The 14,632-nt window shown below is 30.9% G+C and overlaps 1 protein-coding gene and 1 non-coding gene across 2 annotated transcripts; one reads left to right on the top strand and one right to left on the bottom strand.

Annotated features, from left to right (window-relative positions):
* The first annotated feature begins 95 nt into the window (after nucleotides 1-95).
* On the top strand, nucleotides 96-167 carry TRNAP-UGG (transfer RNA proline (anticodon UGG)). The gene has a single exon. It is a non-coding gene; the product is annotated as a tRNA-Pro (tRNA).
* An 809-nt stretch (nucleotides 168-976) lies between these two features.
* LOC105797807 (phosphoinositide phosphatase SAC3) lies at nucleotides 977-8,199 on the bottom strand. Its single transcript, XM_012627744.2, has 16 exons — nucleotides 7,578-8,199; nucleotides 7,160-7,364; nucleotides 6,904-7,069; nucleotides 6,459-6,681; nucleotides 6,268-6,344; nucleotides 5,950-6,137; nucleotides 5,753-5,850; nucleotides 5,380-5,513; nucleotides 5,123-5,251; nucleotides 4,454-4,814; nucleotides 3,711-3,832; nucleotides 3,390-3,500; nucleotides 2,790-2,957; nucleotides 2,310-2,486; nucleotides 1,774-1,885; nucleotides 977-1,534 (listed from the first exon to the last, which is right to left on the bottom strand). Exons 1-16 carry the CDS (start codon nucleotides 7,689-7,691, stop codon nucleotides 1,415-1,417), a joined length of 2,505 nt encoding a protein of 834 aa, XP_012483198.1. The 5' UTR covers nucleotides 7,692-8,199; the 3' UTR covers nucleotides 977-1,414.
* Between the last annotated feature and the right edge of the window lie 6,433 nt (nucleotides 8,200-14,632).

Below are 14,632 nucleotides of genomic sequence, written 5' to 3'. Positions count from 1 at the left end.
TTGTCTTGCCAAATAAAAAAAATAGTTGGGTATCAGCTGGTAGCTCTCAAACTATGATATGGTCTTAAATTTTATAATTACAAATTATTCAAAGTGGGCGTTTGGTCTAGTGGTATGATTCTCGCTTTGGGTGCGAGAGGTCCCGAGTTCGATTCTCGGAACGCCCCTTTTTCAGTCACTTCCGAATTCTTGTTTGTTTTTAGCAAATAGAGTTGAAAGACTGAAAGTTATGAGACTTTTGCTTGTCCTATTTGTTTTGCTCGTCCTCATTTTCTTTTTGTCTTCATATTATTATTAGTATAATTATTTATTATGAGCAGACAAATGGACAAAATAAAAAAGTAGTCATAAAAATTGAATCACTGGACTGTCTGCTTATATATATAGTAAGATGTTTTTGAGTGCTAAAACCCCCTCACAATGGATTCTCATATTTGATCCGGAGATTAAAGGTTGTTTATCTATAAAATTTATTTAAATTTGAGTTCAAGAAAGTAAATAACAAACTTTATTTGAGCAGTTTTATTTAAATATAGTATGTGCATATGTGTGTGATAAAAATATGTTGTTCATATATATATATATATAAATATATGAAACATGATACCACTCGTAATACCTTTTTCAGCTCACAATACTACATCGAACTAGCAAGCCAAAGTTGTCACTAAAAAGTATCTCACCCCTAACTCCGTTATTCTAGAGTGATGTTATTATTTACTGATGATACATGAAACTTATGTACCGACAGTGCATCAAATATTTTCCTATTTTCTTTCCGAGAACTGTCAAATATATTAATTGTTTTTATACCTGTCAAAAATCCAATCGGTTCCAATTTTATCATAAAAAAATTGAAAATAACCAATTCAACTTCCAAGCCGAAACAACTTGAACAAGCAAGTCGTAATGACCTAAAATAACCCAAATTGAGTCTCTATAACTTTGACTGAAGCCTAAAGGCAAAAAGCAAATATTGGTCTTATAAATGATCTTTCATCCAAATAAATTAGTTTCATTTAACTTACAATGTCAGTTTCATGTCTGCCTATGGATAAAACTTGAAACCAATAAATAATCAATGACATGAAATCCTAGAAAGTTGGAGCTCATTCCAAACACAGATGGTTCATAAAAATATATATATTTACAAACACTGATGCCCTATTACGTTCATTTTTAACCAAAGGAATTACAAATAACTAAATGAACTCCGAAAAGAATTTTTTTTTTCTTTTTTAAACTGTTGACTATTTACTCGTTCGGGATAATCTTTACATAAAAGAGAGTACCGGTAGAACTGCTTCCGCTTCTCGGTTTTTGTTATTGGTTTCCTTGGATAGTTTGTAACGGTGCCGCAGCTTGAATCCGTGGGGTCGTTGACGACTGACTTGAGGAGAATGAGACCAAAAGTTTAATAGCAAAGCATCTCTCCGGAGTTCACCCACTGCACAAAACTATCTGAGAATTCCTCGAGAACGTTGGACTGTTGTGAATTACCAAAAGATAGCTCAGTTCCGGTTTGCTGCCTTCCCTGCATGATATGTAACAAAGGGTTAGCTATTTATATTTTGCATAAAATAAACTCAGAGCTCGACTTTCTAGTTTTCAAAGAGTTACATATCTGGAGTAAACTATTTTCCAATAAAATTCAATGTCTTGACGTGTTTTTCGTTTATTTTTGACCATCGAGTGATTTCTAGTTAGTAATCATCTATGTTACAAATAGTAAACAGAAATCGAGAACTTTCTACCAACAGTATGAATACAGACCTTCATACTCGATCCACATTCGCTACTGGATGGAGTTGCTTCCCCGATTACACCGTTAACAACATTCTCCAATGAAAGACCAGCGATCGAAGAGCTTGTAAGAACTAATGACCTGCAGATATTCAAGAAAATGACTGAACCATATTTTGCTCACACAATTCGTACGCAGCATTTATTCCAAGATTTTATTTTATAGTAATTATAAGAAATCGAGAAGACTGAGCCTAAAATTGCATGCATGCTAATTATGGACTATTACATTGTAACTCGTTTTGATAATAACTACTATGCTGAGGTATTGGGAAGAAAAAGTTTGATTGAATCCATTCTAAAGAATAACATAAATAACATCCATTTTTGGGTTAGCGGCTCCTTTAAAGTTTAAACGACAGTACAGGCAACAAGCATTTCTTACAGAGGTACCATGTATATAAAATGTATACAAACAATAGAAATTAAAAATATATTATATTATGTGTCATGCAGTTTAAAGTTTGAGCTTTAAAAACATCCATGAACTACAGAAAAGGAAGTACCTATCAAATGGTTCATCCTCGCAAGAATTTCCGGACGATGAAATACAGTCCAGGTCGACAAAGTTAGAGTAATTGAAGCCATCCCCACGTTCAAAGAAGAAAATTTGACCGGTTTCAAGACAGCGGTCTCTTTGCATGTCCCCGAAGAGCTGTCTTCGAGGCATTGAGGGAGTATACCTACACAAAAAAATGGAAAATAGCCTTATCAATTATAAGACTTAATGAGACTACTATAATATGCTGCGCAAAATCCATTAATTTGGTAAACTATGAAACATGTGATTCCAACGGCTGATTCACGAAGCAATGTATAAACAAAAATTAAATATGATACCGTTGATACAAAACAATGGTTTGGCCAAACATGTAGATTATAGACATTATATGATCCATGCAAATGAAGATGCAAATTCCATCTCATTGGCCAACACGATAGCCCTAGCTTAGGACAAGCAATAATGAGAATGGAAAGCAAAGAACCTTGAATATGTTATATCACTTTCACAAGTTGATATCTCAGGTGATGACTCTGAAAGGCCAGGCAAAGTTGAATTCAATGATTTCTCTTGCTTGCCGTTTTTGGCCATCACAGGTGACTCACTTTGCCAAAGAATGTTTCCATCAGAAAAGGATCTTTTGAAAAGTGACCTGAAAATCAAGCGTTACAAAGTAAAGAGACAAGCAGCTGTGAGATTTTCCTCTCAATCGACAAGATAAAATTGTAAGCAAAATAATCAGATGACTAACAATTAAATCAAAAGCCAGCGGACGAAAATAAAATGCTAATGAAAAGCATCATATCCACATACAAGTTACAACCTATTATCCCATTATGTCATAATAAGAGAGTGAAAGTCAACTGTGAACACCAGTCACAGACTTATTTTTTGAATTGAAAACACAAGTGACAGATTGCATACAGTGGACGCAGCAGCATCAACCCATCCCAGTGCTACCAAGACTATTGTTTTGATAAATTAAAACTTCAATGACATAGATTAGTAGCCATGTAAAACCAATTAAACACAACAGTACGTCTAACAAATCAATTCTGATAAGATTTGATCAAGAAAAAGCTACCTTCCATCTTCGTCCATTATTGTTTCCCCATTTCTTCCCCTATAATGCTGGTAGGAACCCAACTCCCAAAGTGCAGGTTTACCAGGCTGAGGCTGGAAATGCCCGAGGAATCTGCATAGAGAAATATTAAAAAGAATCAACAATATTTAATAAATGAAATCAAGAAGCTTACAAAAGAAAGGTAAAACTAACTCCTAAGGAGATAAGGCCAGCCTTTTATTACCCCCCAAAAGACCAAATTTATATATACTTCAAACTGGTAGAGAGGCAGCCATCAATTTTCACCCTAAAGAGTAATACAAATAAAAGACTGAAACCTACATATTAATTGCATTTTGTTTCTCCGCATCTATGTATGCATTGCTATAATAACGTTGAAGAGTCCTAAAAAATTCTTGGGACTGGGTCGCTGCTCTCCATTGACCCCTTCTCTGAGAAAATATCTGCATAGATATAAAAGATATGAAGGAACAGAAAGTTAACAGCTGCAGATTGCATTTAGGACTAAATTTTGACAGGCAACACAACACTAGTATAAGAATGTGTGTCTTAAGTAACAATTCAGTTACTGTGTTGCCCTTCTAATCCATTGACCATTGCTTCTCAAACTACAAATATTACAATCACATAAAAATACACAAAAAGGTTATTTGATTCTTTTTATTTCTTGTTTAAATTATGTTAACTCAGATAATGACTACTGACAAGCAAAATTCTCACTCTCAAATCAAAAAGAGAAAAATCATGAAGCATAGAATGCATTTAAGATAGATTAACTTTCCAAAAGATCGGGAGCATTAACCTTTTCAAAAAGGGACAACATATTTCTATCAAAATTTGTCAACAATATGGTTTTTGACCAAACTTTAGAGAAAAACCCAACTGTAGACATAAATAACATAAATTTCCAAATTCACTGCTACTTAATATTAACCATATATTTGGCATTGGCAGCTTCAAGGAAAAAAACAACAACTAAAAGAGAGAGAATTTAGAGAAGCAAATTCTATTCAAGCTTTGCAAATCAAATATGGTTACAAGTAAGATCAGAAAAGTTGGATTACCTTATTGTGAGCTGCAGAGCCACCATATTGATGCGCAAGTGTGTCGCCCATTCTCTCATAGAGACTCATTAATTCATCTGCCAAAGGATCATCGAGGTCTATTTTTGGGGAATCTTTAATCCCTAAAGCATGAAGCTGGCTTCCAAGAGCAGCCAATCCATATGCATACTGTGCAACATTCGTACGATCCAAGCAATCTATACAATTGGTCCTAAGCACACCTCTTTGGAATGTGGGAGGCTTGACAGAATGATTTCCATTAGCAACATTATTTTCTCCAGAATAATTTCTCTCTGATCTGTAAATATCCTCAGTATCATTGGAATATTTCAGGGGCAACATGTCACCATCATCAATATTCCTGCACCAAAATTTCAGAACCAAAATGCCATTTTCAACTCATAGTAGATAGCACAGCAGAAATGATCATTGTTCAATATTTTTTATGGCATTATAAATTCCCAGTATCCCACCATAATTAAATAAAAAGTAAAGTATTTATCTAATGCAAGAATCTAGCACACTGCAAATTTGAAAACCTAATTTATGAAAGGGTTACAAAAGAGAACTGAGGGAGAAAGGGGGCTCACTCTAGAAAAGCTAACTGCAAACATCTTTGCAAACATTTCACACATGAAACTTAAAGTTAATGAAATATGATAAACTTACTCAGAAGAAGGCCATGTCATACACTCCTCAGGTCTCAAGGCTGATGTCACCCGACAATAAAAGAAACCTGTTAGCGTTAATGCATAATTGGCCACTTTACCCAAAAGTAGCAAAACATTTGTCGATTTGCTGGAAGGGAAAAAATGGAGTTTTTCTGTTGGTTAGGAATCAAACTCTAGCAAAGAGGAAGGATAGAATGGGGAGAAAGGAAAACAAGTGTCAGTTAGGAGAAAAAATAACAAGCTTAGAAAGTATACCTCCGAGAATGTTTGTGTAGATCCCAGTGAAGGAATCTCAAACGGTTCTCTTCTGACAAATCTTTATTAATAAAATCAATAGCATTTGCAAACTCTTGACGGAGAATTGATTCTCGAGGCTTCTTCTCTTGCGTCTGCTCATCACACAAAAGCAATTGTGCTCAGAATCCGATTATCAAATAAGTCATATACTTAAGCTACATATATAAACTCCCCAAGTCCGCTACCCTCTTTGACCCCATAGAAATGGTACTATATGAAAATTTTCTACCACATGTAATATCTTTATGGGATATAGCAGGTTCATAAGTAATAAAAAGATCGAATAATTATAAAGAGAATGATGAAAGCATAAGCAGAATAATCTTCTTACCTTAATCAAATTCAAAATAATTATAGGGTTGCCATATCTCTCGACAAGATTTTCAAAATGAAGTCTGGTTGCTTCATAACTTTGGTCCTTCTTAGACACTGGAAAAAATGAAAAAGGATAAGGCTTTCCTTTTTTCTGAACATAAAAAAACGGTTGCAGCAACACCTAGAGTACTCTCATACATTACAAGCACATACGTATGATATCTGGTTTTAGATTCAATCGCGAGGTTTCTTGAGACCAAAAGAGTGGGATTGAGCCTCGGTTCTGGACTATGGAAGTTATTTGTGTGGGAAACCCGTCAGATACATCCTCAAAGACAATTTGCTCTGTCTCAACATCATTAGCTACACTGCCTTTTTCATTTACTCCTCGTTTCAAATACCTAAACGCAAAATCAGATGCACATGATGACAAAGAGTTTAAGCCCTTAACGTAAGCTTGATTCCATTTCACAGGAAGTTCAAGAACAATAAACTAAGCTTTTTACCGCCAATGTTGGACAACTTTCTTACCTGGTACCTGCATAGTGACGGGATCGTCTTGCAATGAGCATAAGTTTGAAACTCCTTCCAGATACAGAAAAGGATGCCTACATTCACAGACCCTAATGTCAAACTATTAAGCTTAGAAAGAAATTATAACCATCCATCCATTGAGCACAGCAAAAATGAATAAAAAAATTAGCCAAGTATCCATCCTTAACCTGCTTAAAGAAGCCATACACCAAGGCAACTGTCCATAGAGTATTCTTGAGGTGATTGCGGATTCCTCGGGTCAGGAACTCATTCCAAACAAACATGGTCTCATAAAGAACCTCACCTGGTTCATTATTATACAAGTTCTTTTGAAGACTACACATGACATTGTATGAATAGCTGAAGAAGAAGTCCTTTGTAAGATCCACTGAGCTTAGGAGCTTCTTGTACCTAAACAAAAATGAAACAACAAATATCAAATTACAAACCATATCTGTAAAATGCATAGCAGAATAAAAGCACTTGGGTTAAAAACAAACACAAACGAGACTCTATCACATACAGACAATTTTCTACTTTTCACACAACAGAACATAATAGAATAGAACATCTTTCTGCAAAACAATGACTCTCTAGCAGTAGACAAAGTTCTTTAACAGAATAGAAGAAGACCTGTTCTCTTTCCTAAAGTCCGCAATGCTTGGGTTAACAGATGAATTTGGGAGGGGAATCATCTCACTTTTCGAAATTGCATATACATTGTGTCCGAAAATTGCTCCAATCCGTCTTCGTTTTGTAATAAGCAGCATATAGTAAGGCCCCAGGAATTTAATAAACCCTAAAACATTACCCAAAAAAAAGTATTGGATAATAATTTGCATAACATTAACAGTCCCTAAAGTCAGATTACAAATTTCAACATCCATACCAACAATGCCATAACAAGCAGTAACAAATTTCAATCCACCGGTGGATTTATTTCCTTCATGTATTCGCCTCAACAACTCAGAGCATTCAAACTCTGTATACGTGGTAGAATCTTCACGAATATTTAGCTCAAAAGGATCAAGCCGATCAATCTTTAATACTCTCCAATAAATTCTATTCTTATTCCTTCCAATCATATAAAAATTCTGAGACACAAAACATTAACAATGCAAATTAATCAAAAATAAAATTCAACCACTTGATTTAACGTTTCAAACTTAAATCAATGCTATTTTAACTAAAATTAAATATCAAGTTATTAACAAATAAAATTAAACAGATCATAAAAAGGGATCAAAGCGAACCAAAAACAAATTTAATAAAAATGAAAAGACATATAAATCAAAGAAAAAAATTACCGATTGAGTTTCGTAGAGTCTGAATTTCTGCATACAGGTAGAAGTTTGAGATTGCGAAGACGAGCTTCCATTATTGTTAACATTATTATAATATTCTGCTACGGAAGATTCCATGATAAGCTTCCTTTTCTTTTCTTTTTTCCTCCGTATTTCAAATTTCCAGCTTTCAGATCTTCCCCCCGAGCCTCAGGCTCAGGGAATTCAACAAAAAACCATGCACTAAAGCAGAAATACGTTTCTTAATTTCTATTTTTTTAGCTTCAAATGACACAAGACACCTTATTCTTGCCTAAACATTGATCCACCTTTGCATATAATTGAACTCGGCTGCTTCAAATACATCATCTTCTAAAAAAAAAAACAGAGCAATGAAATGAAAACTCAAAACACCGTATTCCGGCTCCGCCAACTCTCTCTTTCTCCGTTAACAACTTACCGGAAAAATCTCTCAAAATTCGTCAAAAATTTTATGATAATACTTCAATCACGGTAAGTAAATCTTCGCAAAAATGGAAGATAATATCGAGCTGGGAAGAGAAAAAAATATTTTATAATAGTAATAATAATAATAAAATAGATTTTTCGCAGATTCGAGAAATTTTCAAAAAATAAATAAATAAAAAAGTAAGCTGCTAGGCTAATATTAGTGATGATAATATTACTGTTATTGTTGTTTTTAGCCTATTTTTGTTTGTTTTTGTTGCTGTCGTTGGTGAAATGTGAAATGTTTTGATTGATGATGATGATGTGTATTCAAGATATGAAAACAAACTTAAAATTAATATTTTATATAGTAACGGATAAAATATGTCTTTAGTCCCTATACTTCAAAAATTTTGTGATTTAATCCCTTTAGTTGAAAAATTGAAGATTAAATCCTCTTATTTTGTTTATTTAAAATCTTAGTCCAATGGTTCAAACTCTTCGTATATATTTCAACTTAGAAATTTTTAGATTTGGTTCAATTATGGTTTAACTCACTTTGTTATGTTGAAATTTAGATATTTAATCCCATTAATTTAGTATAATTTGATTCTTGTACTTTTATTTTATGGTGTTATTAGTAGGCCCAAATTGATAATATCAATAGTTGCTTCTTTTTATTTATTAATAAGTCATATAGTTAGGATCGCGTGAAAATTTTATAAACTATTATTAAAATAATAAATTTACATTCCAACCGAATGCAATTAAGCCCTAAATTTTAGAATTTTAGAAGGACTAAAACCAAAATTAAACCTTTGAAATTTAGTGAGATATTAATAACCATACCAAACTGACAAAATTGATGGAAAACATTTAATAAAAAAGTATAGAAGGATTTAATTTTGAATTTTTCAAATATAAATACTAAATCTCAAAATTTTACTAAAATAGAGGGACTAACAAATAGATTTTGACCTAGAGTAATTAATTAACCTTTTCTTTCTTCAGATCCAAAAGTATTACAAAATGAAAACCACAACTTTGCCCTAGTTGACCGTACATCCACGTAATAACATTAAATTTATTAAACTTAATTAACTTATGTTTTACGATTATTATTATTTCTTAAATTATGATTATTATATGTTGGAAAATCATAAGATTGAGATTTGAGTTGATTTTTCTCCGTTGACCTTAATTAATTCATTAAGATTTTTATTTGGCTTAATATATAAGTTAGTACCCAAGTTCGACATTTCTTTTTAATGTGGTACTTATGTCAGTTTTTTTATCTAATCTGATATTTATATTTAATAAATTTTATATATTTTAGTACCCAAAGGTAATTATAATAAATTTTAGTATTTAATTCGTGTTTATTGATTTGATGAAAGTTAATTGTTAATATTATTATATTTTAATTTTTCATGATTTTGTAAATATAATAATTTTAGTGTCAATTGTGAATTTGTTTAATTTTATGTTTAATTTGTCAAATACAATCGATGGATGTGATATAATTTGGGTTAATTTGATGTAAGTTAATTGCTAATATTATTAGCTAAAAATGAATTTCATCAAATCTAAAACCCGAATTAAACACTAAAAAGTTAACATCGTTATCTCCGGGTACCATAATGTATAACTTTTGTCAAATATATGTACTATATCAGACCAAAAAATAACACAAGTACCACGTTAGAAAAAAAATCAAATTCAAGAACCAATTTATGCGTTAAACCTTTCTATTTACATAACAACGGAAAATAGGTTAACAACAATGTTGTTTGAACCGAACCAGTTGGATCGGAAATCGGTCAAGGTATTGGTCCAGTGGGAGGTAAAAATCAGTTTACTTACAAACCAGTATGGATCAATTGAACCATATTAAAAAATTGATTGAACTAGCAGGTAAAAAAAATTTATATTTTTTAAATAATTATTAGTTTTAAATTTTTTAATAATTTATTTACTTTAAATCAATCGAATAAAAAATTAATGATTTGACTTATTTAACCACCAATCCGATTCTAAAAACCTCTATAAGAATAAATTGTATATAATTGTTAATAAATATGCACAACTCAATGTTTGCAAAATTAATGTTTATTAATCTTTTCATTTATTTTGGGTAATTTTTTCATCCATTTGACATTGGTATTGTTGCCAATGCAAGAAGACGTAAGTTCGAGCGCGCTAAAGCGCATTATCCTCCTATTTATGGGTTGGGGAGGGCAATGGGTAGTTTTAGATATTATGTTAAAAAGAGCAGATATGATCAGAATCTATAATGAGATTGTTTAAAAAAATACAAAGACTAAAATGACTTTTTTTATAAAGTTGAAAAAGCTAAATAAATCATTATGCCTTTATTTTTTGTATATTAATTATGTTTTGTTAACTAAAGTAGTTAGTTATAGGATAATTATTTAGTACACTTTTTAATTTTATAAACAGAGTTGAGATTTTGTTATATGTCCTTAAGTTATATTTAAAATTTTTCAAAAATAAATAAATAGAACATATGGCAAAATCTCAACCTCGTTTGTGGAGTAAAAAAATTTCACCACATTTATATCAAATAGATAGGACAACCGGATCACAACAGTTAAAATTATATGTTTCAAGCAATTACAACATAAAATTATACCGATACAAAGCACAAACAATGAAGAATCATAGAAAATCTAAACAAAACACATACACGATTGATTGGTGACCCACCCATTACAATTGTACATAATAAAACCCGGACTTAGATATTCAAAAACTGGAAATCTCGATTTTAACCAACAATAACATGATGTGATTGTCACTTATAACATTTTATTTTAATGTTGATATGTATGGTCAAGAATGATTTAATAATATCCAAGAGGTTCTTTAGTCTCATATAACTGTGAATTTAATATAGTGGGAGGAGAGAGTTGTGCAAATTGCACGTAGCCCACGTTTCAGCATCACTTGATTAAGTTACCGCACGAGATTCAGAGGACCATGTAGCCTACACAGCACGAGATCGAAAATGTAGCCTTAGCTTTGATGATTAAAGCAACAATATATACCATACGTATATATATATAACTTTTTTTTTTCTTACATATCTTAGGGTTAATTTCATCAAACATCCTTGAAGTATGATCAAATTGAAAATTCATCCTTAAATTTTAAAACAGTTTAATTAAATTCTTAAACTGATTAAAATATTATTGCAATCAAGTCATTCTGTTAGGCTAGTCGTTAGGTTTGGCATTAAATATCATTTTTATTATACAGAATGAATCAAGTCATTCTGTTAGGCTATGAATTGCTATCATTGGGGTGCCATTATAGAGCTATTTAAGGGACGAGGGGTGGTAAGCTAGAGCCCTGGCACCCAAAATTGAAAAATTGATTTTTTAGTTCCTTGAGTATTTCCAAAGTTTAAAGTTAATTTAATAGTAAAATTGTATTACAGCCCCTATTAAAATTTAAAATTTAATTATGCTCTCTCCAAAAACAAAAAGTTTATTGTTTAATCCTTTGAAAATTGTAAAATCTTACATTAATACAATGACAAATTTACATTTTTTGTTCTCTCGAAAATATATAATTCAAATTCGGTCCCTCTAAAAGAATTTTAGCTTTGCCCCTAAAGGGACAGGTTATGCTCCCAAGCTCAAAAGGCCTACTCAATGTTTAAGAGGGTTTGGAAAAAGTATTAGACTTAAAAAATGGGTTTAGGCAATAAAAATAAGGCTCGTTTAAAATATGAGTTAGACTCAGGCTCAAGCATTCAATGTCAGAACCAACTTGGTTCAACCTATTTTCTAAGTTTGTAGTATATTATATTATGTAATTTATAACACACAAAAAATAAATATATAGTGATATATAATACTAATGTGTAAACATATTTTTTAAAAAATGTAAGTTGCTTATATATAATATTTTGATAAATAAAAATATTAAATTAAAAATAATATAAATATTTTTTAAAAAATAATACATGTGGACTTGAATTAGTCATTTACAAATATGGGTGAGTTCACGCAAAAGTTTAAGCTCATATATTAAGGCGGACTGAATTTGGACAAACATAAAATGCATTAATATTATACTTAAGTTCGGCTCAACCCCAGCCCAACTCATAATCACGCTTAGGCCTTAAAGTCCCCAGGACCAGATGTATTTCCATTTTTTTTTTTTAGGAATGTTTGGGATCTAATTAAAACAAATGTTGATAATGTTACACGGGAGTTCTTTGATAGAGAGAAAATGGTTAAGGATGTGAACAGTTCCTTTATTATCCTCATACCAAAGAAAGATTATTCGGAAATGTCTAATGATTTTACATCTATTAGTCTTTGCTCTACCATGTATAAGATTTTTACTCAAATCTTAGTAAACAAGTTAATCAATCTTGAAAGATCTAATTTCTCTTTTTTAGAACGTCTTCATTAGAAAGAGACAATTACAAGACAATGTCATTTTTGAAAGGACATTTTTGGAGGTCTGAAATTAGACATGAGCAAAAGATACGACGGATATAATTAGAAATTCTTAAAGAAAATGCTTACTTTTTTTCAATTAACACAATTCAAGCCGATACTTTAATTTGAAGATTTGATTCAACGTTTTATTTCAATCTAATTTAAAATTTAGCTCAGATTTATGGGCATTTGGTGAAATTAACCCAATATCCTAACATCATCGAGATTAACCTAAAACAATGAACAAAATCAAGTTGAGGGTGACATTAGCTTCTTTAAATGGTGTTTTCCCATGAATTAGTAGATGTGTCTAATTATTTTTGCAGTTTGTGAAATCCAAGCAATGTGTCAAAATTATTGTTAAATTTTGCTTCATAATGTAATAGTAAACCTACAAACAATCTTAGATTAGACATGAAATTCAGTGTCGTACAAAGAATTAGGTTCATTTGTCACATAAAACAATGATGTCTTTTGGCTGGTATTAATAATAACCTTTCCTCTTAGTAACATAATTAGGCTTTTATAGAGATGGTATCATATATTTTAGAGTATACTAAATTAATAAAAAAATGTCAATATCGTAGGTTCATATGTGAAATTATTTTAATTTATTGGTCGTGAATAAAATAATTATTTCCACAAAATTTCAGTGTGATACATGGGTCAAGTTTTTGTTTTATATATAGGAATAATATTTGATGCGCCATTACATTATCAGTGAATAATAACATAATACCTCATCATTAAATAAAAAATACAAAATATATTATAAATAAATGTTAATAACTTTATTTAAACATTAATTAATTATAACTATTATAAATAAATATTCATAATTCTCAAGTTTAAAGTTTAGGATTAGAGTTTAGATTTTAATATTTATTTAACGATAATGTATTATAATAGCGCATAAAATTAATTATAAAATATTTTATATGTAACATAATTTTATTAGTCGAAAGAAACCCTTTATCTTATAAGGCTAAAAGGCTAAAACCTTTTTCTATCAATGTTATATCGTCGCATAAGGACATGCTTGGGTTCAAAGCAATGCGAACTGTCGCTGTTGAATCATGAATGTACTCAGTTTCTGGTAGGCCAAATTCCTGTTTTGGTCCTTATGTTATTTTTAAATTTAGAATTTAGTCATTATATTTTAATGTAATATTATTTTACCTCTTTATTTATATAGTATCATGGATCAGTCCAAATATGTGATTTTTTAAAATCCTCTAACAAAGAAAAAATTTCATATCAACATGATGAACTAAAACAGGGCTTTTAAAAAAATTTCCACATAATTATTTTAACCAAGCTATTTAAACTAACAAATTACATTATAAAATTAGAGAATCAAGCTATACTAAATTAAAGTACATAGACTAAAATTTGAATTTTAAATATTGTATAGGGACCAAAACCAAAATTTGACATTTCTATTATAAATACTTTTCAACTGCTGCTTGAAAACTTGGTAATATCATAATATGGTGCCATGTGCTCAATTATTGACGTAGTGGCCTCATTGAAACTCAAATCAAACAAAGGGCTAAACGCCAAGGATTTGAGTGTCGGCAACGTAGTTTAAGGGACCTAAAAAAGGGGGATTAAAATGAATACAGTTTTGATTTGTGTCCCAAAATGTTGTTCCTAAAAGTTTGGAATTAGGGTTCCTAAATGTTTCCTATAGAGCATTATTGTCAACGAACTTTACTACAATTTTCTCACGTTGAAGATAGCCTGAAAAAAAATACTTTCACTTGAGAGAAAAGAATAGAAAAAGAGGTAAAAGCTTTTTTTTTTTAAATAAATATTTTTATGTTCGATAATCATGAAAAATATTTTAAAAAAACTTACGTGTTTGACAAAATAATTAAACAGAGATACATGGTGTGTTGTGTGTACCACACATTGACATACAGGAACCAAATTTTAACAATAGAAGCGGGTGAAATATTTAGTAAAAGAACCAATTTGCTCTTTGACCTAATGTACGGAGTTTAATTTGTTCATTTTTCGACCCCTAACACAAGGGCCTCTATGATACTTTTATCGCATTCTATTTCTATTTTGAGTTGATATGTCAATATATATATCTACGTTTTTACATGTTTCTTATTGCAACTTTATTTTATCCAAATTTGTTAATTTGAA

This window comes from Gossypium raimondii, chromosome 7, assembly GCF_025698545.1.
Source record: "Gossypium raimondii isolate GPD5lz chromosome 7, ASM2569854v1, whole genome shotgun sequence".
Taxonomy (NCBI): Eukaryota; Viridiplantae; Streptophyta; class Magnoliopsida; order Malvales; family Malvaceae; genus Gossypium; species Gossypium raimondii.
This window is presented reverse-complemented; position numbering and strand designations above follow the sequence as displayed.

Coding starts and splice junctions, on each gene's coding strand:
- LOC105797807 (XM_012627744.2), bottom strand. CDS start 7,691: ATGGAATCTTCCGTAGCAGAATATTATAATAATGTTAACAATAATGGA. Junction 3,833..4,453: donor GCTCTGCAGCTCACAATAAG/GTAATCCAACTT, acceptor ATATCTATGCAG/ATATTTTCTCAGAGAAGGGG. Junction 2,958..3,389: donor ATAATGGACGAAGATGGAAG/GTAGCTTTTTCT, acceptor CTTGATTTTCAG/GTCACTTTTCAAAAGATCCT.